Source organism: Lontra canadensis, unplaced genomic scaffold (genome assembly GCF_010015895.1).
Source record: "Lontra canadensis isolate GAN:19392208 unplaced genomic scaffold, GSC_riverotter_1.0 scaffold47, whole genome shotgun sequence".
NCBI lineage: Eukaryota > Metazoa > Chordata > Mammalia > Carnivora > Mustelidae > Lontra > Lontra canadensis.
Genome location: NW_022631041.1, coordinates 14,323,187 through 14,346,511, shown reverse-complemented (window position 1 = coordinate 14,346,511; position 23,325 = coordinate 14,323,187). Strand labels below are relative to the sequence as shown.

General features: G+C 36.6%; 1 protein-coding gene across 3 annotated transcripts; it reads right to left on the bottom strand.

The window, feature by feature from the left end:
- Positions 1-3,449: 3,449 nt before the first annotated feature.
- On the bottom strand, positions 3,450-21,821 carry IRAK1BP1 (interleukin 1 receptor associated kinase 1 binding protein 1). Of its 3 annotated transcripts, XM_032873196.1 has the most exons (5): positions 21,423-21,821; positions 13,073-13,138; positions 7,116-7,169; positions 4,033-4,163; positions 3,450-3,932 (listed from the first exon to the last, which is right to left on the bottom strand). In XM_032873196.1, the coding sequence occupies exons 1-5, from the start codon at positions 21,735-21,737 to the stop codon at positions 3,662-3,664; spliced, it is 837 nt and encodes a 278-aa protein (XP_032729087.1). In that variant the 5' UTR covers positions 21,738-21,821; the 3' UTR covers positions 3,450-3,661. The 3 variants fall into 3 exon arrangements, with proteins under 3 accessions (XP_032729087.1, XP_032729088.1, XP_032729089.1); XM_032873197.1 differs by lacking the exon at positions 7,116-7,169 and having other exon boundaries at positions 21,423-21,808; XM_032873198.1 differs by lacking the exons at positions 7,116-7,169; positions 13,073-13,138 and having other exon boundaries at positions 21,423-21,811.
- Between the last annotated feature and the right edge of the window lie 1,504 nt (positions 21,822-23,325).

Genomic DNA, 23,325 nt, shown 5'->3' with positions numbered 1-23,325 from the left:
TAGTATGTAATTAATGTGATCAGTGTAAAGCTGATGTATGTATGAACTATTGAACTATTAATCTGTTTTTTAACTCTTTGCCCAAAATTGTTTGCATAAAGGAAGCAGAGGCTAAGTGATAGAATCTTTATATTTAAAAAAATAGACATACACATACGCCCCCTCCCTCCCCAGATGGTAAGTAACATGGTGTTTGGAGGATTTTTTTTTTTCTTTTTTTTTTTTAGGGATCACTAAGTGGTTTTAGGATCATTTAGATTAGCACTTTCTCCTGACACCTGGGCTTTTCATCCCTTAGTGTGGAAACTAAGATAGGGTGGAAACTATTATGAGGTGGGACTGGTGATCATTTACAAGGAAGGTAGCTAACTGAGGGTAATTGTTGGTTGGGATCTTGAAGCCAGAGCTCCAGAAGAGTTGCTGAAACAGAAATATCCCCCTGATAAACAGGTTGGAAAAGGGTAGTATTCTTTTAATGAAACAGCACAAATCATTCCTCTTGAAAAATATCTATTACCTTATCCTTAGAACAGTGTTTGATTTGGATTAGTCACTGTGAATTCAAACAAAACTGAACATGTTAAAGTAATTTAGGCCACATTAGATTATGGGTAGAAGCTGTCTGGCTATAAATACAATGTACATAAAAAATACTAAATATTATTTTAGTTAAACTATATAGTGGGGTTCTTTTGGGACTGAGTTGGAAAGCATTTGCCTCCCATTCAATTTTGTAATGTAGATAATAATATATTAACTCCCATATTTCACCTCATAATTCATGTTTTTATATTTCTAGGCCAGAGAGAAGAATTCCTTGCTATCAAGTTCTCATCAACAAGTCAAATGGAATTAGGATATCCTCGACCTACATTCCTGAGGACATAACAATAATTATGGGATATAAAGTACAGCATCTTAAAGTTACAAACTATTTTTCCAGGTCTTATTAATTTATGCTGAACTAAAATTAACTGTCAAGTAAGAATACTGATACTTAAAGGTAAATTGCTACTATAAAAAAAATGTAACCTTTGCCATGTAATGGAATAGAATCCTAAATTTTATCAGTAATATTAAGAATATTTACTTAATAGTATTTCCTTTTACAAAGGTGCTTAGAGTATAGTGGATCTGTTTCAGATATCCTAATGGGAATTTTTTTTTTTCCCAGAAAACAGCAATTATAATTTGCTGCTTTCTGAAAAGATTTTTTAAAAAGGAGGGGTTCAGAAGAAAGAAATTTTGTCAGGGTTAGGTTTGGAATAGGCTTATTCCAGCAGCCTTTGTGGTACATGTCCTCTGAGTCATTTTGAGACTGAATTATATGCCATGTGTCAAAAATTAAACTGCCACCAATTGACAACTAAATTTGATACCCTTCATCTTGAGAAGTTGGGATGTTACACATAATCCAGTCCAGTCCTTGAAGGATTTTTTTTTCTCTTAGTCACTCTACAGAATTGCAGGACTGCCCAATTTATAGGCTTTTTTTTTTTTTTTTTTGGAAGCACCATCTTTAAAAAATTCCTGTAAATTCTAAAAAGTGTTTGGTAACTTAGCATTTATTTTTAGGTATTTCATGCTAAGCTGAGAACTCTCTTTACCAAATATGATGAAACCAAAATATAATGAATCTACAGCTAAGAAAAATCTACCCATGTAATTAAATTTTTGAGTATAAATATTTGTTTCCTTGATGTTCAGCCCCAATATACTTTTCTCCCCAACTGGATAAATCAAAGCTAAAATAGACTTTATCTCTTTTTTTGGAAATAAAAAATATATCTTAAACTGATTTTGTGATAATGTCTTTAATATAACTATTTAAAAATCCATCTTAATGGAAGACTTGGAAGAGCCAACTTTTAGTTTAGTTGGGTTGACAGTAATCAAAGAATGTGGTTGCTATAATGGCTACTATTTATTGACAGACAGCTGTGGTATGGTAGGCATTATTCTCATGGTCTTGTATTTATCAACTTTAATCCTTATAGTAATACTGCAAGGTAGGTATTTAGCCTCATTTTGTTGGTGAGGCAAGGGAAGCTTAAAGAGATCAAAGTGCCTTGCTTGCTAAGTTTACACATCTCGTAAATTTGCTCAGAAGAGATTTGAGAGCCTACTCTTTGTTGGCCCTGACACTACGTCAGGTTTGAGAATGCAGCTATGAACAAGACAAGATCTTCATTCTAAAGGAGCTTACACTCTTTTAGTAAAAAGTTGTAAAGTCTGAATTTGAACACAGGGTGTCGGATCCTAAAGCTTTTCTTCTTAGCTTTCACTTTCCCTCCTGCCATGGACCCTACAGAGGAGATGGATTAAACTATTTCGTTGCCACTTAAGGAAGTGGGCAGGGATATAAACTACAGACTGGAGCGTGTGGTAGGAAAGTAATATTGGTATAGGAGGATGGAGATAGGTCAGAGGAAAAACCCTAGGGCCCATACCTCTGTGGTGGGGAATGGGAAACCTGTGCTGCGTAACAGTTCTGGTTGATGATCACTAGCAGATAATGTGCCATGCAATAGGAATGCCAGGTACTTGCTGCTACATCTCAAACAGCCTGAAGGTATTATCTCAAGTGTAGAACCCTACACTGTGCAACACAGTAGCCATTAAACCACTTCAAGTACTTAAAATGGTGTCTAGTACAATAAAGGAACTGAATTTTAAATTTTTAAAAAATTTAATTTGAAAATTGCTACTTGAGGTAGAGTTACTAGCTCTTTTAATCTTGTTTGGAACTTGCATGTATGAATCTAGTTTTTCAACTACATTTTAGGAAATAAATACAGATCAGGTATTTCTGACGAAAATTTAGTATATGAATTAAGATGTTATGATATAAACTGTACATTATTTTAAAATTATTGATTACATACTGAAATGATAATATTTTGGACACCTTAGATTAAATAAAATACTAAACTTAGTTTCAACTGCTTTTTTATTTTTTATATTTTACTTTTTTAAATATATGTCTCCTAGGTAATTTTAAATTACATATGTGGCTTGCATTTATTTGTATTGGAAAGTGCTGGTATAATCAAAGGAGCCCGGTGAAGAGGATCTGGTTTATATATTTTATTCCTGGCATCAAAATATTTTCCTAGTATACCTCACTACCCTTTTATCAAAAGTTATGTATTCCTTGTCATTAAGACTGCCAATATTTATTCCTGTAGTAGAAATATAAAAATTTCTTATACATGACTTATATTGTCAGTATATAATTGTGCACATATAACATATTTATTTTCAGAGTATTTGCCATAATTTTTTTTTTAAGATTTATTTGTCAGAGAGAGACCAAGAGAGAGTGAGCGAGCGAGCACAAGCAGGCAGAGTGGCAGACAGAGGCAGAGAGAAGCAGGTTCCCTGCTGAGCAAGGAGCCGGATGCGGGACTCAATTCCTGGACCCTGGGACCATGACCTGAGTGGAAGGCAGTGGCTTAACCAATTGAGCCACCCAGGAGTCCCCCCATAGTAAGTTTTTAAAAATAGAAAGTAAACCTAGGTATTTGTGGAACTATATTCAAGGACTGACAGATTTTGGGGAGAACTACTTTATAGAATATACAATATATATTTTTAGGACAAAGCAAACATAAAAAGTATAAAAATAAAATGATACAAACAATATATTTTAGTTGGAATTTCAGAGGTTTTTTCTTTTCTTCTCTTTGCCCTTTACTTCAAAAGTTATAAATACTTTTGAAGCAGCATGTATTGTTGCACTTTTGATTTTTTGTTGTATGGTTAATGAACCTGAGAGTCTGGATGACTGGAGATCATCTATCTGGCCTTCCCATTCTTTTGTTTCTTCTTCTTTGATTAATAAAGGTTTTCCTAGAGTTTGGCCAACAACGTTACAGACTTCTTGAGCTTTGCGCCGTGCGTTCTCAACAGCAACAAGACAGGCTTTTCGTCTTAGGAATTAAATGCAGACATTATTAATATGACATTCAATGAACTCTTAACACTGAATAGTTTTAATTGGTAATTTAGTTAAAGATGTACTTAACTTACCGAAGATTCTCAACAGAACTTGGAGTATGATAGAACTGGGGTTGGCTGATGACAACAGAGCTATCTAACTTTTCAATAAGAAAGTTACAAATATTTTGCATTTTTCCAAATTCAGTAAATGTAATGCAGACCTGTAAATGAAATGACACTTGAAATTATTTTCATGGTTGATGCATTCTTTCAAAATTTTCTCTAAATATGAGTAAAAAAAGTAAAGCCAGAGAATAATGAGGTCATTTTATAATATGTGACAGATAAGCCTACTTGACCCTTACAACTAAATTATTACACTTTATTAAATTTTTTTAAAGTAGTGTCTCAACTTTTCAACATATGAAATTCAGCTGTAATAACTAATGATCTTGTCTGTTAATTCTAATATCTACATTGGTTCTGGATGGGTTTGATTCTTTTTTCCTTATTGTGAGCTTTATTTCCATGCTATTTTGCATGCAAGGTAATCTTTGTAAATTAACTTTATGGGAGGTATTGGATATTCTTGTATTTCTATAAATACTGATCGCTTTAGGTTTGCTTTTAAGATTTACTGACTCAGTTGGTTGGACCTCTGCCTTCGGCTGGGGTCATGATTCCAGAGTCCTGGGATGGAGCCCCGCATCAGGCTCCCTGCTCAGTGGGGAGTCTGCTTCTCCCTCTGCCTCTGCCCCTACCCCCCAGCCCATCTTAGCTCCCTCTCTTGCTTGCTTGCTCTCAAAGAAATTAAAAAAACAAACAAAAAACTTGTTACGTGGGATTAATGTTCAATCTGGCGCTAATTATTACCCCCTAATGAGTATAGAGAAGTGTCTATACTCCACCTTATGCCCTATGAATCAAGATTTTCTAGTCTGGCTGGTGTACCCCAGCCTTATATGAACCCCAAACACTGTTTCCTCTAATTTTTTGGGTGATTTTTTTTCTAGCCTCAGGTCATTTCTGCACATGTATGTGCTAATGGGTATTCTGCTGAATACTTGAGGGAATGGGGGAGGTGTCCCCTCTAGTTCTCTGAAGACCTCTCTTTGTGTAGCCCTCGACTCTCCTACAAACTCTAGCCGTCTTGTTTGGGCTCTCAATTCCACTTCCTCAATACAAGGAGTTTGCCAGGCTCTGTGTGGTTTCCTTTCCCTCTGAAGCTGCCTGGACACTCTTAACACAGCAATATGGACACGATAGGACTCCCCCCCCCCCCCAGATTTTATTTATTTGAGAGAGAGAACGAGTTGGGGGAGGGACAGAGGGAGAGCGGGAAGCAGGCTCTCACCTGAGCAGGAAGACCAACACTGCACACTGCATGGGGCTGGATCCTAGGATCATGACCTAAGCCAAAGGCAGATTCTTTTTTTTTTTTTTTTAAAGGTTTTATTTATTTATTTGACAGAGATCATAAGTAGGCAGAGAGGCAGGCAGAGAAAGTGAGGGAAGCAGGCTCCCTGCCGAGCAGAGAGCCCGATGGAGGGCTCGATCCCAGAACCCTGAGATCATGACCTGAGCCGAAGGCAGAGGCTTTAACCCACTGAGCCACCCAGGCGCCCCCAAAGGCAGATTCTTAAGTGACTGAGCCACCCAAGCACACCCAACACGGTAGGACTTTTTCTTTTTTCTCCGGGATCACTGTGTTTCACTTCCTTATAATCACTCGAAAAGCACTCTTTCACATACTTTGTACATTTTTTGGTTTCAGGTGGGAAGGTAAATCTGGTCCATGTTATTCTATCTCAGCCAGAAGCAGAAGTCTTGTCTGTCTTTTTAAGAGAAGTCTTATAAGTATTTTTGTTTGTTTGTTTGTTTTAAACTACTGTATGGTATCAGTCAAAATATCAATCTGTTAGTCAAAAATCAATATCCCCAGCCTCATCCAGGTTGCTAGTTTTTAACCTCTGAATAGTTAAAAAATTTGCCTCTCCTTCCTGGTTGAAAAATCAAAGTCCCAAAATGCCCATAGGCTACCTTTAATAATAAATACAGGGGGCTTCTGGGTGGCTCTTCGGCTTAGGTCATGATTTCAGGGTTGTGAGATTGAGCCCCTTGCCAGCTCCATGCTCAGTAGAGAGTCTGCTTGAAGATTATCTCCCTCTGCCTCCTCTGCTACTTGTGCTCTCTCTCTCTCGCTCTCAAATAATCTTTAAAAAGGAATGAAAAATAAAGGGATGTCTGGGTAGCTCAGTTGGTTAAGCAAGTGACTTGATTTTGGCTCAGGTCATGATATCAGGGTTGTGAGATTAAGATTCTCTCTCTCCCTCTGTCCTTCCTCACCGCCTGTGTGCTCACTCTCCCTGAAAAAAAAAAAAAAAGACAATATAATACTTTTCTGCATTTGCATAGTGTATGGAAAAAATCCTCTGTCTCTTGTTGCTATATTTAATCTGTAAGAGTGTCACAGAGGCACTGTATATACATTTCATTACATGTTATGAAATATAGCAAGATTTACAGTGCCTCTGTGGAGCTGGAAGGTAACTAAATTTGAGAGTTTTTGAGAGTTCAAAGGGTTTCTATTTGCATGCAGATTAAAGTGATTGAGCATAACAGGTTCCAAGTATCAACAAAAGCAATTCTTTGCTACCTAAGTGCCCTTGAATTAAACTTTATTTTTAAAAATTTTTTATTATTATTATTTTTTAAAATATTTTATTTATTTATTTGACAGAGAGCACAAGTAGGCAGACAGGCAGGCAGAGAGAGAGGAGGAAGCAGGCTCCCCACTGAGCAGAGGGCCCCGATGCGGGGCTCGATCCCAGGACCATGAGATCATGACCTGAGCTGAAGGCAGAGGCTTAACCCACTGAGCCACCCAGGCACCCCTTTATTTTTTTTTTAAGATTTATTTTAGAGTGAGAGAGTGTACAAATGTGGGGGAGGAGCAGGATAGGGAGCCAGAAACTTTAGCAGACTCCCTGTTGAGCTCAGAATCTGATGCAGGGTTTGATCTCAAGAACCTGAGATAATGACCTGAGTGGAAACTAAGAGTCGGACACTTACTGATTGCGACACAGGGCCCTGAAATAAATTTTATTTAAAAAAAAAATTCCAATTTCTACTCTTGACAGCTTAAAATGAAAATAGTGTTTATAAATATATACCCGCTTTGCTATGATACATGCTGAATCTTTTGTATGCATCCTTGGTATTCTTTGCTATTAAAAAAAAAAGAAGAAAAGGGGGCTTTAACCCACTGAGTGGCTCAGTGGGTTAAAGCCTCTTCCTTCAGCTCAGGTCATGATCCCAGGTTCCTGGGATCGAGCCCCACATCAGGCTCTCTGCTCAGCGGGGAGCCTGCTTCTCCCTCTCTCTCTGCCTGCTTCTGCCTACTTGTGATCTCTCTCTGTCAAATAAATAAATAAAATCTTAAAAAAAAAAAAAGTAGTAGTATATGGAAGGAAGGGCAGTGAAAATTCCTAAGCAGTTTGCAGAAAAGATAGTAGTTCTTTCTTTTTCAATTCTCTACCACCCCTAATTATCTGAGGCAAATCTAGTCCCACAGAATCAGGTTTAACATGTGGTACTTACCTGCTCTATGTCTAGAAATAACAGGAAAAGCGATCTGTTGAGATCAGCTTCAGAGTTGCCCAGACACGATTTTCTCTGCCCTGCATCCTTCTTATCACTATGATGACTTACAAAGTTAGCAGATGAGCTTTTAGAGCTACATCTACACTGGTGAACAGACTATCAGCTCTTTGTCTTTGTCCCAAAGCACGGACAAACTATAGTTTAGGAATGTGTGGGTTAAATGATTAGCAAGAAGTAAATTAGGTAGAAAAAAACCTGTATTCTGCTTTTTCTAAAAGTTTAAGAACGGTTTTAAGCCTTCCAATGCCCTGAACTTCTTTTAAATTCAGCAATGTGGTGTATAATCAATACACAGCTAGGTAGAAATCCAAGTTAATGAGGCAGAGTCACTTTACTAAAGAATAGAGGTGTTGCATCACATTATTTAAAAAGAGGTATTCAGGATAAATAACTTTTAATCTATCTCATACATTGCAGATGAAAAAAATCAAGATAAATTCATATATTCAAAATCCTCTAATGTTTCATCAGGGTAAAATAATGTGATTATAAATTATACACATATATAGATTTTATATATATCTTGTACTAGCTATATTAAATTACAAAACAGATTGAGACATAAATGCTTCCCATCTCTTTGGTCAAGAAGAATCATTAGTTTAGAAATTTTAGTACTAAAAAAGAAACTGAACTCCAAAATAGGTGGTGGGTTTTTTTCCCGTTTTTTTAAGTAAATTCTGCCCCCTAACATGGAGCTCGAATTCATGATCCCAAGATCAAGGGCTGCATGCTCTGCTGACTCTGCCAGCCAGATACCCCGAAAATAGGAGATTTTAAGTGCTTTCAATGAATTGTCTCCTTTTAGATAAGTAAAACCTGTTTATTAAAAATTTCTGCAAACGAGACTTCTGAATTATTGCTACTCTCAATTACCATAAAAAAAACAGGCCAAAGGCCTCTTTAAAAATACTTTGAGTTCTAATTTCCAAAAAAAGTTCAGCAGATAACACTGAACAAACTGCATGTAGTAGGGTAGATGCTTTTCAATTCTAAGCAGAATTCTAGAACAGTTTATTTTAAAAATTAGTTTGTAAGAAATTAGAAAAGAAAGAAAAAAGGTTTCTGTGAGAAGGAAAGAAGATAAGGCCCTTTGTTCTATCATTGGTTATATCATTTTGTTCTATTGCCACAGGCCTCAAATACTTTGCATATTTTCTTTTGTCATTTTGCCACAATCTGTTCTTATCTTCCCTCTTTAAATCTCCACTGCTTTCTTAGTCCTGTCTCTGAAGAAAAGAATACAAATCTTTCTCATTTTAATGGTCCTTCAACAAGGCACTGGAACAACAAAATAAGAACACAGGAACTAAAGACTATAAATCTTATAAGGTTCTCTAAATATTGAGTTTCTTATGAGATATTAAGTCGAAAACAAATCTGACTTTTAACTTTGCTTTTATTCCTGAGAGCGAAGTTCACCAACTCAGTGCTTCTCTTCTAAACTCTATCTTCTGAACTACTGCCAAATTATTTCTATCCAAAGGCTAATCTTTTGAGGATGTAGATTTTAGATTAAGAACAAGTCATCATGTACTAAACTTGACTTCCTAGCTGGAAAGTTATCAGAGAAATACTATAGCAATAAAGTATTTATATTTTACTTATTTAAATAAATCTTAAGATATACTGACATATAGTCTTCATGGCAACATTGTTGGTTAGTGTCATAGTTGATTAATGCTACCTAATATTTTTATTCATTACACAGATGGGTACACAGATGAGCAGATCAGCAGGTGAGAGAACGTTGGCAGGATGGACTGTAAACCCTGCTTGATAAAATCAAGATCCAAAAAGATCCTAACAGGCTGGAAATACAGGTCAAATCTAGTGGATAAAATTTTACAGAGGTAAATTTAAACACATTTCATTTTGAAATAGCAATAACAAAGTATAAAATAGGAGAAATATGACTTAAAAGCAGCAGGTGAGAAAGTTCAGTTAATTGTAATTACTAATTAGGACTGTGAGCTCAAAAGAAGGTAACAGTGTGATGCGAGTATAAGTTCAGTCTTAAACATTCCAGGATAAAGGAGATAATCATCTTTCTCTACTACCAATTGGCTAAATCACAATTAGGACACTATAGCTGCAGGTGCTTTAGATGGAAATAGGTTAGCTCAATAGTTTGTCTTACTATAAGAAATGACTAAAGAAACTGGGGAGTCTTACTCCTGGAGAAGAAAAAAGTAGCATCAACAGGCTACTGAACCTCAAGTATCTATCTGAAGGAACAAATTTAGTCTTTTGTTCTTGGAGAGGTGCATAATGGAGGAATACTAGTAAGTCAATTCTGGCTTAATGTTACAACATTTTGTATTGATTAGATGTCTGAAAATGGAATAAACTTTTTATATTCATGCACTTACATAATTTCTAACTTTCTTTTAATTTTAAAGAGAAGCAGCAGGGTAGGTGGGAGTTTAGATAAAAAATCTCTGAAGTTCCTTTCAGGATGAAAATTTTAGTTATTATGTAATGTTCTACCATCTGATCTTACTTTATATATTTAACTGCCCATGAGAATATTGGTATGTTAGACATTATTTTGTACCTTGTGACCCCTGGTCTCCACTGACTGCAGATGGCAGGATATAAGAATTCTGGCTATCAAGGAACCCTATATAAAATATAATCAGATTTTCTGAAGAAATTGAGTACATGACGTTAAAGAAATAAAAATAGCAGAAGGAAGATGAGCAGTGTTTAGCCAAGTCCTCATTTAGTCATGTTCTTATAGCAAAACAAGCAGCTCTAATGCATTTTCTGTAACTGCACAGGGAGTCCCTAAAACAACTCAATCTGAAAAACATGCCAGTTTTCCATGAAACCTGTCTGTGTATTTGCTGGGGCCATTCTTTTTAGTCCTTACTTCCTGGTGTTACCCTCACAATAAACCCAATTTACTTAAGATACTCTGAGCCAATGAACATTCACTATAGCCTGAAATCCTGACAGGCAGTAACTACTGGCAGAGTTCCAGAGTAACTCCCGGCTTTTGATCTCCATAATATGGAATCTTACTACTCTGTTCTTCCCTCTGTTGTGATTTTTTTTTTTTTGGACATCTAATCTCTACTGTGAATATCACCCAAAAAGCCCCAAATTGAAAACCTATTTTAAGAAAACAATTGATATGAGACAATGATATCATAGTGTATATAATACAAATCATTAAAAATTATATTAAAACTTTTCACATCTGAGAAGTTTCATAACTCCTTTTTTTAATAACTCCCTTTTTAAAAAACTATAGTTGGCACACATGTTACATTAGTTTCAGGTATACAACACAGTGATTGAGCAAATCTATACTTTTTTTTTTTTTTTTTAAATTTTAAGTAATCTTTACACCCAATATGGGGCTAGAACTTATCAACACCAAGATGGAGAGTCACATGCTCCACCAACCAACCCAGCCGGCCAGGTGCCCCAACAAGTCTATACTTTGGGCTCTGCTCACCAGAAGTGTGTGTGGCTACCACCTGTCACCATACAACACTATTACAATACTATTGACTGTATGCCCTATGCTGTACCTTTCATTTCTGTGACTCACTCATTCCATAACTGGAAGACTATACCTCTCACTCCCCACACTTCCCTTCACCCATTTTGTCCATTCCCTCAGACCCTTTACATCCTGTTTTGAAAGATACTTTTTAGTCCCAAATACTATAAAATAAGTTTTGTCATGTGGATCCCTAAAATTATCATGAGTAATTTTAAAATTCCTTGACATAGTTCAATTAATTGATAATCTTAAGTGGTGAAATCACAAAACTATTAAATTAAGTACTAGAACAACAATGTTTGTAAAAATTACTATCTCAAAGAGGTAAGAAGCCAGGATTCTAATTTCCATTCTAATTCTTATAATAGTCTTTGAGAAGTCTGAGCCCAAGTTATTTGAGATTAAAGTCACATCCTTAATATTAGAAAAATAATCTATTATCTGCCTGAAGGGCAGATGATTTCTTGAGATATTTCCCACCTCTAACGATAAAGGTTATCTGACTAGATCAGTAAGAGTCCACTCTAACTCCATTCTTGTTTGCTTCCTGTGACAGGAAGAAGTATGGACCTAGCACCTATCCTAAGATGTTTGGAAGCTGAAACAACAGCTGTCCTATAACCTAACCACAGCTATACATACTCTGATTTCATGAAATCCTGATCATAAAAATCTATAAAGATAAATAAAAAGTATAGGCAGTTGTAGGAACTAAATGTTATCATTGAGTGCATAAAAAATATTTTGTTCTTCTTAATCTGGGCAAAGGTTGAGTGCTTTTTATTTTGTTATTTTTAAAATTATTTTAAAGACTTTAGTTTTAAAGATTTTATTTATTTGAGAGAGAAAGAGAGAGGATGAACAAGAGGAGAGGGGGAGGGACAAGTAGACTCCCTGGTGAGGACAGAGCCCAACATGGGCTTGGGGCTCCATCCCAGGATCCTGAGATCATGACCTGAGCTAAGTCAGAGGCTTAACTGACTGAGCCACCTAGATGCCCCTTAAAGATTTTATTTTTAAGTAATCTGTACACTCAATGTAAGGCTTGAACTCACAACCCCAGGATCAAGAGTTGAAAGCTCTACTCAGCCAGCAAGGTGCCTCAAGTGGTTTTTATTTTTGAAGATTTATTCATTTTAGAGAGACAGAGAGTGTGCATGCATAGTGGAGAGGGAGAGAGAGAATCTCAGACTCCTTAGTGAACACAGAGCCCAAAGTGGAACTCATCTCATGACCCTGAGTTTATAACCTGAGGCAAAATCAAGAGTCTGATGCTTTACCAACTGAGCCACAAAGGAGCCCACTAGTGGTTTTATTTTTAGATAAAATTTAACTTACCGCAACACAGTAAAATTACATTACAAAAGAAAAGAATGTTGAAAAGTGTTTTAATGCTTGTTTATTAATTTGCTTTTTATCTGAGAAGAAATTTCTCTCCTATAGTGTTTCCTGCTTACAAAGTGATAACTTTATTACAATTTTATTAGGTGGCAATTAACTGCCACTTCCTTCTTACTATTTTTATTCCATTTCAAAATTATTTCTCTCAAATAAATCTCATTGAAATTTATTTTAAAAGTTCACACAGGGGCGCTTGGCTGGCTCAGTGGGAAGAGCATGTGACTCTTGATCTTGAGGTCCTGAATTCAAGCCCCATGTTGGTTGTAGAGATTACTAAAGATTGTAGATTGTAGAGAATTACTAAAGATTGTATTACTAAAGATTCACTAAAGATTTACTAAAGAATTACTAAAGATTGTAGAGATTACTAAAAAAACTAAGTAAACAAAAAAACTCCAGATACTAATACCAAGAGTGATTTTGAGAAAAATAATCTTTTATTAATACCATGAGAAGAATTTCTCCTGTACCTTTCAAGTACAAAAATAAATGCAAATTGTTCTCACAAAGTCATGCTGTTTCCAATTATTTGTCATGATAAGTACTTACCTCTGCTTCCATGTGATAAGCATTTTCCACTCTTCTAAAATCCTTTGTCACAGTTACATTTTCTGCCTGAAGCAGAAAGTACAAGAGTATGATTACTAACGGTTTGGCTCCTAAATGCAGTGACTCTAAAACATAAAATAGAAACCTGAACTTACTAAGATCAGAATGACAGAGTATGTGGAAAGAACTGGTTTGCTTCATGTTTAAAACTTTCCTAAAAGTTACATAAAATAAATTCAAAGTCTATAAATATTTGCTGAAAATTTCATCATAATCGTCACTTCATTTGTAGTAATTTTTACATTAGTACAAAAAGTAGGAACTTAAGAGTGGTATACAAATGAGGAATTATTTGTACATAAAGCATTCTGACTGTTACAGGAGTAGGTCTGCTGATCATGCTAAATAAACCTAAATTTGTTTCAGTGTAGTTATATTCCTGGTAATGAGAAAATATGAGATTTTCTGCTTAACTATAGGGTAATGGTTCCTAAGGTAGAAGGAAATTTTGCTCCCCAGGGAAATTTGTTAGTGTCTGGAGGCATATTCGATTGTTAAAATGGGTTAGGAGAGTACACTAATGTGATGTAGTAAGTAGACAGTGTGAATAAATGGTCTTGTTTACCAGGAACCAAGGGGGTTCCTGAGATATGGGACTATCAGTTGCAAAACTGGGACAGTCCTAGGTAAATCAGGACAAGTTGGTCACCTGATGGGTAGGGGCCAGGAATATAGCTAAATATTCTACAGTGCACAGGACAGCTCCCCATAACAAAGATTGTATTCATTGAGGATGTTAAAAATAATGCTGAGATTGGGAAATCCTGCAATATCCACTACAAACTAAAAAATACTAAAATATACTGGCCTAGTCCATTAAGTTTTCCCAATTACGCTCCTGGGAAGCTATTTTATATCCAGATATAAAGGGCCAATTTTAAAACACAAAACAGTCAGTATAAGAATAACTAAAGTCTATGAAGGCAGCAAGGCAACATTCTCAATAGATATAAAAAACCATGTTATGGCAGGAGTAAATTAAAAAGGATAAACATGAAGAAAGCCATAAAACCTCACAGAAAAAATGCTTGAGTAAATGGACCAGGACACAATATTATAAAATCAGCAATTCTCCTGAAATTAATACATAAACAGTACAAAATATGAACAGAAGTTTTATTTGGGCTGCAGAATTTTATACTGTCTGGACTTTCTGACTGTATCTTCATGGTGTCATTTAACATGTCCCTCACAGACAGGAAATCTTTTTAGTAGAAAAGTAATGACAGAAGTTGCCCTACAAATGTTTTACAAAGATATAATTACAAAGATGTAATTAAATAATGTGGTACTAATGAAAAGAACTAGTATTCTCAAACTGATCCAAGAATGTCTGGATTGCAAATATAATACCAGTAACATTTCAAACCAGTAGGCACAAGAAGCAATATGGAATCCTTATGTCATACATTCTGCCCCTACTTTCTCTACGTAGCAACAATGTGGTTCAAGGTAAATCATCATAGGTCTAAACCATTCAGGATTATCACAGCTAACTTGCTACAAGATTATGGTTAAAAATGGGCAGAAATCCAATTGAAGCTACTTAGTATATGCCATTTCTCTGGCCACAAGGACAGATTTAGGTTGTCAATTTACAGTGAACTACAGGAGTATGTGCATATATATGTATATGCACATATATATACATATATGTATATATGTATATATATATATTCATTGAGAGAGAGCACACATGGAAGCAGGGGGAGAGGCAGGAGAGGGAGAAGCAGACTTCTTGCTGAGCAAGGAGCCCAAAGTAGGTGGAGGCTCCACCCAGGAACTCAGGATCATGACCTGAGCCAAAGGTAGACGCTTAACTGACTGAGCTACCCAGGCACTCTGGAATATTTGTTTTTATGTGGTTGTGGGAAATAAGAACTATTGTCTTTCTTGTTATGGTACAGTATGTGGTGTAAGGCTTGGAAATGTTGCAGCTGTTTTGGTATCATGCAGGAAGCTGCAGGAAAGCCAGGAGAGCTGCATCAAAATAGAGCCTTAACCACTATATATCTAAAGGGCATATTACTGATTTAAGGTTATGTAAAGCAATACTTTTAAGTTTTTATTAATTTAAAAAATTTTTAACACTTTTTATTTTTAAGGCAATTTGAGTTAGGTTCTTGCACAAGCAGTAAGGGATAAGGCGTCAGTCAGTACAGGGACACCTGGGTGGCTCAGCGGGTTAAAACCTCTGCCTTCCGCTCAGGTCACGATCCCAGGGTCCAGGGATTGAACCCCACATAGGGCTCTCTGCTCTGCGGGGAGCCTGCTTCCCCTCTCTCTCTGCCTGCCTCTCTGCCTACTTGTGATCTCTCTGTCAAATAAATTAATTAATTTAAAAAAAAAGACCTCAGTACATGATTTCAGTACAGCAACTTAACCATTTAGGAGAAAATAAAACCTTTTTCCTCATACCAAAATAAATTCTAACATAGCAAATATTTAGTGTAGTATAAAGGGTCCCTAAAGGTTCCAGGAAATATTAGTTAATGGTTATATAACCTTAAGCTTTGGAAGGACCCAATAAGTGTTACACCAAAGGCAAGAGACCTACAGAAAAGATTAATGAATTTGACAAAATAAAACTTAAAAATTTTGAATGTTCAATACTGTAAAAAGTTATATGGCAAAAATAAAATTGGGAAAATTTTTGCAATACATGAAAGAATTACTGATAATCTTAATTTTAACGTTCTCTTAATCTTGAAAAAGAAGAACAAAGTTAGAGGTATCACAACCCCAGATATCAAGATATACTACAAAGCAGCAGTAATCAGAATAGTAAATACTGGCACAAAAATAGACACACAGATGAATGGAATGGAAGAGAGAGCTCAGTAATAATCCCACATTTATATGGCCTATGACAATTAACTAATCTATGACAAAGGATACAAGAATATGCAGTGGGAAAAAGGCAATCTCTTCAACAGATGGTGCTGGGAAACCTGGACAGCTACATGCAAAGAATGAAACTGTACCAGTTTCTCATACCATACATAAAAGTAAACTCAAAATGGATTAAAGACCTAAATGTAAGACTTAAAACCATAAAATTCCTAGAAGAAAATCCAGGCAATAACTTATTTGACATAACCATAGAAACATTTTTCTAGGTCTGTCTCTTCTGGCAAGGAAAACAAAAGCAAAATTAAACTATTGATACTACAAGAAAATCAAAAGCTTTTGCACAGGGAAGGAAATCATCAACAAAACAAAAAGGCAATCTACTGAGTGGGAAAAGATAATTTGCAAATGATATATCCCATAAGGGGTTAATATAAAAAACAGATAAAGAATTTATACAACTTAGCACCACAAAAACAAGTAATTCAATTAAAAAATGGGCAGAGGACCTGAAAAGACATTCTTCCAAAGAAGGTATAAGATGGCCAACAGACACATGAAAAGATGCTCATCACTCATCTCAGGGAAGTGCAAATTAAAACCACAATGAGATATCACCTCATATCTGTCAGAATGGCTAAAATAGAAAACACAAGAAATAACAAATGTTAGTGAGGACGTGGAGAAAAACGAACCCTTGTACATGATTGTTGAGACTACAAACTGGTGCAGCCACAAACAGTATGGTGGTTCCTCAAAAAGTTAGAATTAACATACGATCAGTGTAATTCCACTACTAGGTATTTACCCAAAGACAAAAACACTAATTCAAAAAGATGTCTGCATCCTTATGTTTACTGTAGCATTATTTATAATAGCCAAGATATGGAAGCAACCTATGTGTTCATCTATAGGTGAATGGATATAGAGGATGTGAGACTGGGGCTCCTGGGTGGCTCAGTTGTTAAGCATCTGCCTTCGGCTCAAGTTATGATCCCAGGATCCTGGGATCCCCTGCTCTGTGGGGAGCCTGCTTCTCTCTCTCCCACTCCCTCTGCTGTGTTCCCTGTCTCACAGGGTCTCTCTCTCTGTCAAATAAATAAATAAAATCTTAGAAAAAAAAAGTGAGACAGACATTCAGACACACACACACACTGGACTATTAGTCATAAAAAAGGAATGAAATCTTGCCATTTGCAACAATATGGATGTATCTAGAGTATATACTGCTAAGTAATAAGTCAGCCAGAAGACAAATACCATATGATTATACTCATATGTAGAACTTAAAAAAAAAGCAAATGAACAAACAAAAAGAGACCAGAAAAGATTCTTAACTGCAGAGAACAAACCGATGGTTGCCAGAGGGAAGTGGGAAGTAGGATATCGATTGTTAAAGGGGATTAGGAGTATAATTATCTTGATGAACATTGAGAAATGTACAGAATTGTTGAATCATTATACTGTACAGTTGAAACTAATTTTTTAGAAGTTCCCATAAATTAATAAAGACAATAGAAAAAATGGACAAAGTATTATGAATTGGCAATTTACATGAAAAAAGCTTAATCTCAAATGTAAAAAAATAAAACAGGAAATGACAGTAACTTTTTTTGACTACTGAATTGGCAAAATTAAAAAAGAAAATAATACCGACTATGCCAAGAATATATTTGTAGTGAAGATGTAAACTTTTCTCCTAGACTGTAATTTTTTAATTTTTAGATTTTAGATTTAGATTTAATTTAATTTAAATTAAATTAATTTAAATTAATTTTTAATTTAATTTTTAAAAGTATGTGTAAGCCAGGAATTCATGTCCAAAAAACATATTTAAAAACATGTATAAATACCTAGCAACAAGGAAAATCATTTTGTCACCATTTTTAATAATTAAAGACTGAAGCCAACTCATATGATATGTTCAATCTATTCCTACTACTCCCTATCTTAATCTGAATGCCCCCAGAAACGGACTCTGAGACAAGGATGTGAATACAGGCAGTTAATTTTTAAGATGATCCCAAGAAACACTACAGGGGAATGAGAGGTGAAACAAAAGGAAAGCAAGCCATTAAAATATGTATTGTCAAGCAGTCACCACTGTGGGCAACTGGAACTTATTCCTGCAGAGAAACTCTGAGAACCGGGGCAGAACACATGCTTCAGTTATCCTGCCCAAGGGGTAAGGTCTCTTTCCACTCACTTCTCTCAGTTGTTAGTTGAAGGCTTCTAGAGCTTGAGAGGGCTTGTTAATTTTTTAGCACTACTGGCTGGCCCACTTGTAGGTAGAGCCAGGAAAAACTGCATCCAGAAAAACTGGAAAGGAATTCACAAGTGTTGGCAGATGGAAGTTGGGCCTGTATGCAGACAAATGTGAAGTGCCAAGGGATACAAGTGTGGGGTATCAATAGCATCTGCTACAAACCCTACTTAAAACTCAGTCACCCACTGCCAAGACAATAAAGCAGCAACATACTGGTTAAGAGCAAGAGTTTGAGGTCAAAATTCTTGACTGGAGTCTAAACTCTGCCACTTCCTACCTGTATGACCTTGGGCAAGCTACCTGCCAATAATCACTCTGATCTTGAGAGTTCTCATCTATAAACAGCGACTGAAATGCCAGTCTCATGTGGTGGGAATGAGTATGAAATGAGATAATATTTGCAAAAGGTCTAGCAATTAAACATGTGTGTTTTTTTTTTAATCCCAATAATATCCAAACTCCTCAATATAGCAAACAACACCTTCATCCATGTTCTGTCTACAGCTTTCTTCTTCAGTCTTATCCCAATTCTCCTCCATTTTCCCCAGGTAGTCCTGTGTCCTAGCCATGATGCACTGCATATAGAGCTCAGAACACACATACTTGCTGCATTCTAGTGTGGAACTGGAATGCTTTCCTTTCATTGTTCAAGATCTGACACGAGAGTCACTGGAATCCTTCAAGTAAAATGAACATTATTACCTCTCTTACTCTACTGAATTGTCTCAGTTACGTATTTTCTTCACAGCACTTATTATATATTAGTCTATTCCTATCATAAGACTCCATCACAGTGACTTTTACTCATTCTCTACTTTTGGTGCCCAGCAACATGAATCTATTACATATTTATTGAAAAAAAAAATTATGAGCCTATGGAGGGAACATACAAACCAGAAATCAAAATAATTACAGATCATATTAAGTGCTATTTTAAAATGAGCAGTGATAGGAAATGCTTAAAAAATGTTTGATGGTTGAATAAGTAAATACTGCTTGGAACTTTAATACATTTTTCCATGAAAACAACAATACAAACGAGGGTATGCCTTCACATGTGAAACTACAGATGATCATAAAATTATCTATAATAGAGTTAAATAGCTTATTTAGGGCCTCATTTTTTTTTCTTTTAGTCATTCAAAAACCACTTTTTGAGTATATATTATGTGATGTGTATAAAGCATAACCCATGAATGCAAAGCAAGTGATAGAAAATGGTCCAAGCTCTGGAGAAGTTTAGAATATGAAGGAGACACCAGTAAAGCAAGTTAAGATATAGAACGGTAAGTTTTATTACAAGTGAGGAATGGAACATGGTATGGTAGAGACTAGTGTTATGCTAGAAAAGGAATGCCAAGGAGGTGAGCTTGGCTGGTTCTTAAAGGAAAAAATGGGAGTCAGCTAGTCAAGGAGGGGAGAGAGATGACAGAAAATGAGAGAATTAGGGTCCATCTATTAAGCAAAGGAATGTGGAATATGAGGAGACCTTTAAGTAGGGGAGTGATGTTTAAAAATCCAAAACTCCAAAGTCTAAGATGAATAAAGACTTTGTGAAAACCCATTATAATTCATTCTGAAAAGTAGCATAATTGATTTTTTGCATTATCTACTGAACAAATGATCTCCATTACTGCATACTTCATTAGCAGAGATAATTGGGAGATTACTGACCTTCTATGTCTTGAACACTGAACCCAAATACAATTATTAAGTCAGATGTAGTAATTTATTGCTTTACATATTAGAAATTAAAGCCATGTGAACTTGGTATACATTTTATGTAAATAAATTAGGAATTAGTCATATGCAAACAGGACTGCAGCACTAGCAACAGTTTTTTGATGAAAATTTTCTACATATTAAACCATTTAATTCAAGTTATTTATAATTAGCATTTGAATTCTTTTATCTATTTTTAAAAGATTTTATTTATTTATTTGACAGTGAGAGATACGGTGAGAGAAGGAATGCAAGCAGGTGGAGTGGGAGGAGAGAAGAAGGCTTCCCATTGAGGTGGGAGCCTGATGCTGGGCTGGATCCCAGGACGCTGGGATCATGACCTGAGGCGAAAGCAGACACTTAACGACTGAGCCACCCAGGCACCCCTGAATTCTTTCAAACTGTCATTAAGACATCTTTTCCGAATGACTTTTTAAATAATTCTATGTTTGTAAATGCAGTACAAATATATTTTTCCTTAAAATAAAGACTTGCTTTTAGGCCTGTGTCATGTCTTAACAATAGACAAGAAGCACTTTTATGAACTTGGTGTTATCCTGGATAAATCACAACTCTGGCGTTTCGAGTCCTACTGTGTGGAATGAAGGAAATGAGTTGACCCATTCTGTGGTTTCTAATTTTCTTGTATTCTAATTATCTGGCGCCAGCTATGGTTAGAACAAATATAGATTTTAGTTTCAAGAAGACAAAAGTTCAAATACCGCCCTGGCTGAAATTGAGAGCATTATTTGACCTCTTTAAATCGAAATAGGGGTATTAAAACCTTACAGAGCTGTCGTTCAGATTACATAAAGCTGGTTCATTTTTTTCTTCTTAGAAGTAGAGTTAAGATTTATTTAGTGTTTGGTTCGTGGACATCTCTGGTAAGTAGAGGTATTTCATTCATGTGGCATCTACAATATACTGGCTTAACTGTCTTGAAAGTTAAAACTAAAATAACTGCAGAATTTTTTTTTTGTCTTTATAAAAGGATAATGGATGCAACTTCCTACCCACGTTACTGTTTGCGAAAAATACTGAAGAACCACTCCACGCGAAGCTTAACTAGGTTAGGAGAGAGCAGGCCGAGTTTTCTCGCACTTGGTAATTGCATAGTGCAGAATCAAAACAAAGAACGATTTACATCTAATGTGTCAAGTCTAACAGTTCCTCATATCAAGGTTAAAAACAAAATCACTGCGGCAAATATCGCCAAATAAAAACCTACTCGATTTGCCTTCTTGCACTTTAAAAGTCAATGGGGCGAAAAACTATTTTGTTGGCCAAAGTGTCACTCCGCCAGGTTCCGGCGCTCTGTAATACCAATGAGACCAACACGCCCCAGGCACTGAAGACCCTCCCCACCTCCTCCTGGCTCCAGGGGCCGCCGGGCCGAACCTCCGCCTCCGGTGTTTGCGGTCCGTCCCGTGGCCTCCCCTGCGAAGCTCTCACCTGCTGGCCCTGCTGCTGGAGGCTCTGCGTGATGTAGTCCAGGCGACGGCAAACGCTCTTCTTGGCCTCAGCCGCCGTCTCCTTGGTGCTGCTCACTAACACCGCCACCTGCGCCCGGTCTGGGCTCGCGGAAAGCTCCGCGGTGCCGCTTACGTGCACCTCACGAGTCGCAGTTTGAGTCTGTGCTGAAGAGAGTGGGCGGCGGAGGCCGGGCAGCAAGTCACTGCCCGAGACCACATTGTTCTCCCGGCCCCGGTCAGCCCAGGGAACCAGTTCCACGAACACCCGCGACTGAGGGGCCTGTTGCAACGACATAGTGAAGGTAGCTATGTTTCCATAGCAACGCAGAGCCTACGGCGGCCGAAGGAGCCAAAGTGTTCCAGGGCTTTCTTGAGCGCGGCGCAAAGGATTCCGGGATGGGCTTGGGAGCCCGAGTTTTTTGAGAATGCGAGCTGTGAGTAGGATTTTGCGGTACCTCCTCTACATGGTGTTGGCTGGGCACGTCATTATAGTTTTAAGCGTGTTTACCTATGGTTTTCAAAGATCGTAGTGAGTTTTCCTTATGAGAGCTCCGCCTTTCCACGCCCACCGCCCGCGTCTGACCCTCTGACTAGCTTACGTCCAGGGAAGCTCCAGGGAGGCCAGGCGGGGCAAAGCCGGACTGCGTTTGTATTAATGCGAGGCCGCTCTGCGATTGTCCCCAGCCTTGCCTAATCTGACTTTACTGTACCTCTTGGATAGAGCTCTTTGAGGCCCCACAGCGCCGTGGTACCCGAGAGATTTCTGTTGGAATGAACTGCTCTCTGCCAGTTTGATCTTGGGGGTTTATAATTTCTAGAGTTTCAGTTTCATTGCCTTTACAGTCATATGGATAATATATTTCACACTTGCCGTATGGTTTTAAGTGCTTGCCATATGGGAAGCAAAGAAAAAATAATGGATAGACGGTAGTAGTAATAGATCTGACATCATTTTCGGCTCTTGAATTTTCTCTAAAATTTCTAGAATGGTTCAGGCTTTGAATGTGGACAGGAGAGACTCAACAGGTATCAAAGCTCATTCAACATGAACATTGTTGGTGCAGTACTACTAGGCTCCTGTCTGTATCCCTTTCTTGAGAGAACACTACAAAATTCAATTGATCCCCACTGGGGGGATTTCTTCTTACCACTAAGTATGTAAAATATATTTTTACATAGATAGTACCCTTCGGTCCCATGAGGGGGGGAAAAAAATAGAAATCCTTTTAAAAATAAATAATTTAAAAAGAAAGACAAGTATTCCCTTGAAAGGAGACTGAAAAAGCCAACCCACAATCCTCATGAAGTTTATCATTTTTCTCTTATTTTTGATTAGTAAGATAAAAAAATTCAACTAAGTTAGATGGTACCTCCTTCACACTTTCATTTGGTTCATGTCTGGGTTGAAGTAATTTTGTACCTATTTTGATGTTTATTGTTAGCTAAAACTGATTGTGATTATTTTAATTTAAAAACTTTCCTCCATAAGTTTTTTATAATTTGAGACCCCCAAAATAGTGTTTCTTGCATTTGGTGGAAAATTCTTTTTCCCTAATGATAAATGTGGAAAAATATCATCTCCAAAATGAATTTATTGAATGAATGAATGTCATTACATTGCCTGTACAAAGCAACAGGGGTTTTAAGTTCATATAGCTATTTAGGATATGGTAAAAACATTTAAAGTAAATGGGGAAATGAGTAAATGGTACAGGGGTAATTGATTCGCTATCTGAAAAAAAGAATTGATCTGTATCTTACATCCTACATTGAAAGTAGAATTCAGATGAGATAAAAAAGAACTGGAAGAAGATAAAGGTGAACATAAATACACTGGGAAATGGAAGAACTTTCTTTTTTTAAAAATACCTACCTACAATCTA

Coding starts and splice junctions, on each gene's coding strand:
- IRAK1BP1 (XM_032873196.1), bottom strand. CDS start 21,737: ATGTCGTTGCAACAGGCCCCTCAGTCGCGGGTGTTCGTGGAACTGGTT. Junction 7,170..13,072: donor CTTATCACATGGAAGCAGAG/GTAAGTACTTAT, acceptor TTTTTTTAATAG/CAAAGAATACCAAGGATGCA. Junction 4,164..7,115: donor CATGTATCATAGCAAAGCGG/GTATATATTTAT, acceptor TTTCATTTACAG/GTCTGCATTACATTTACTGA.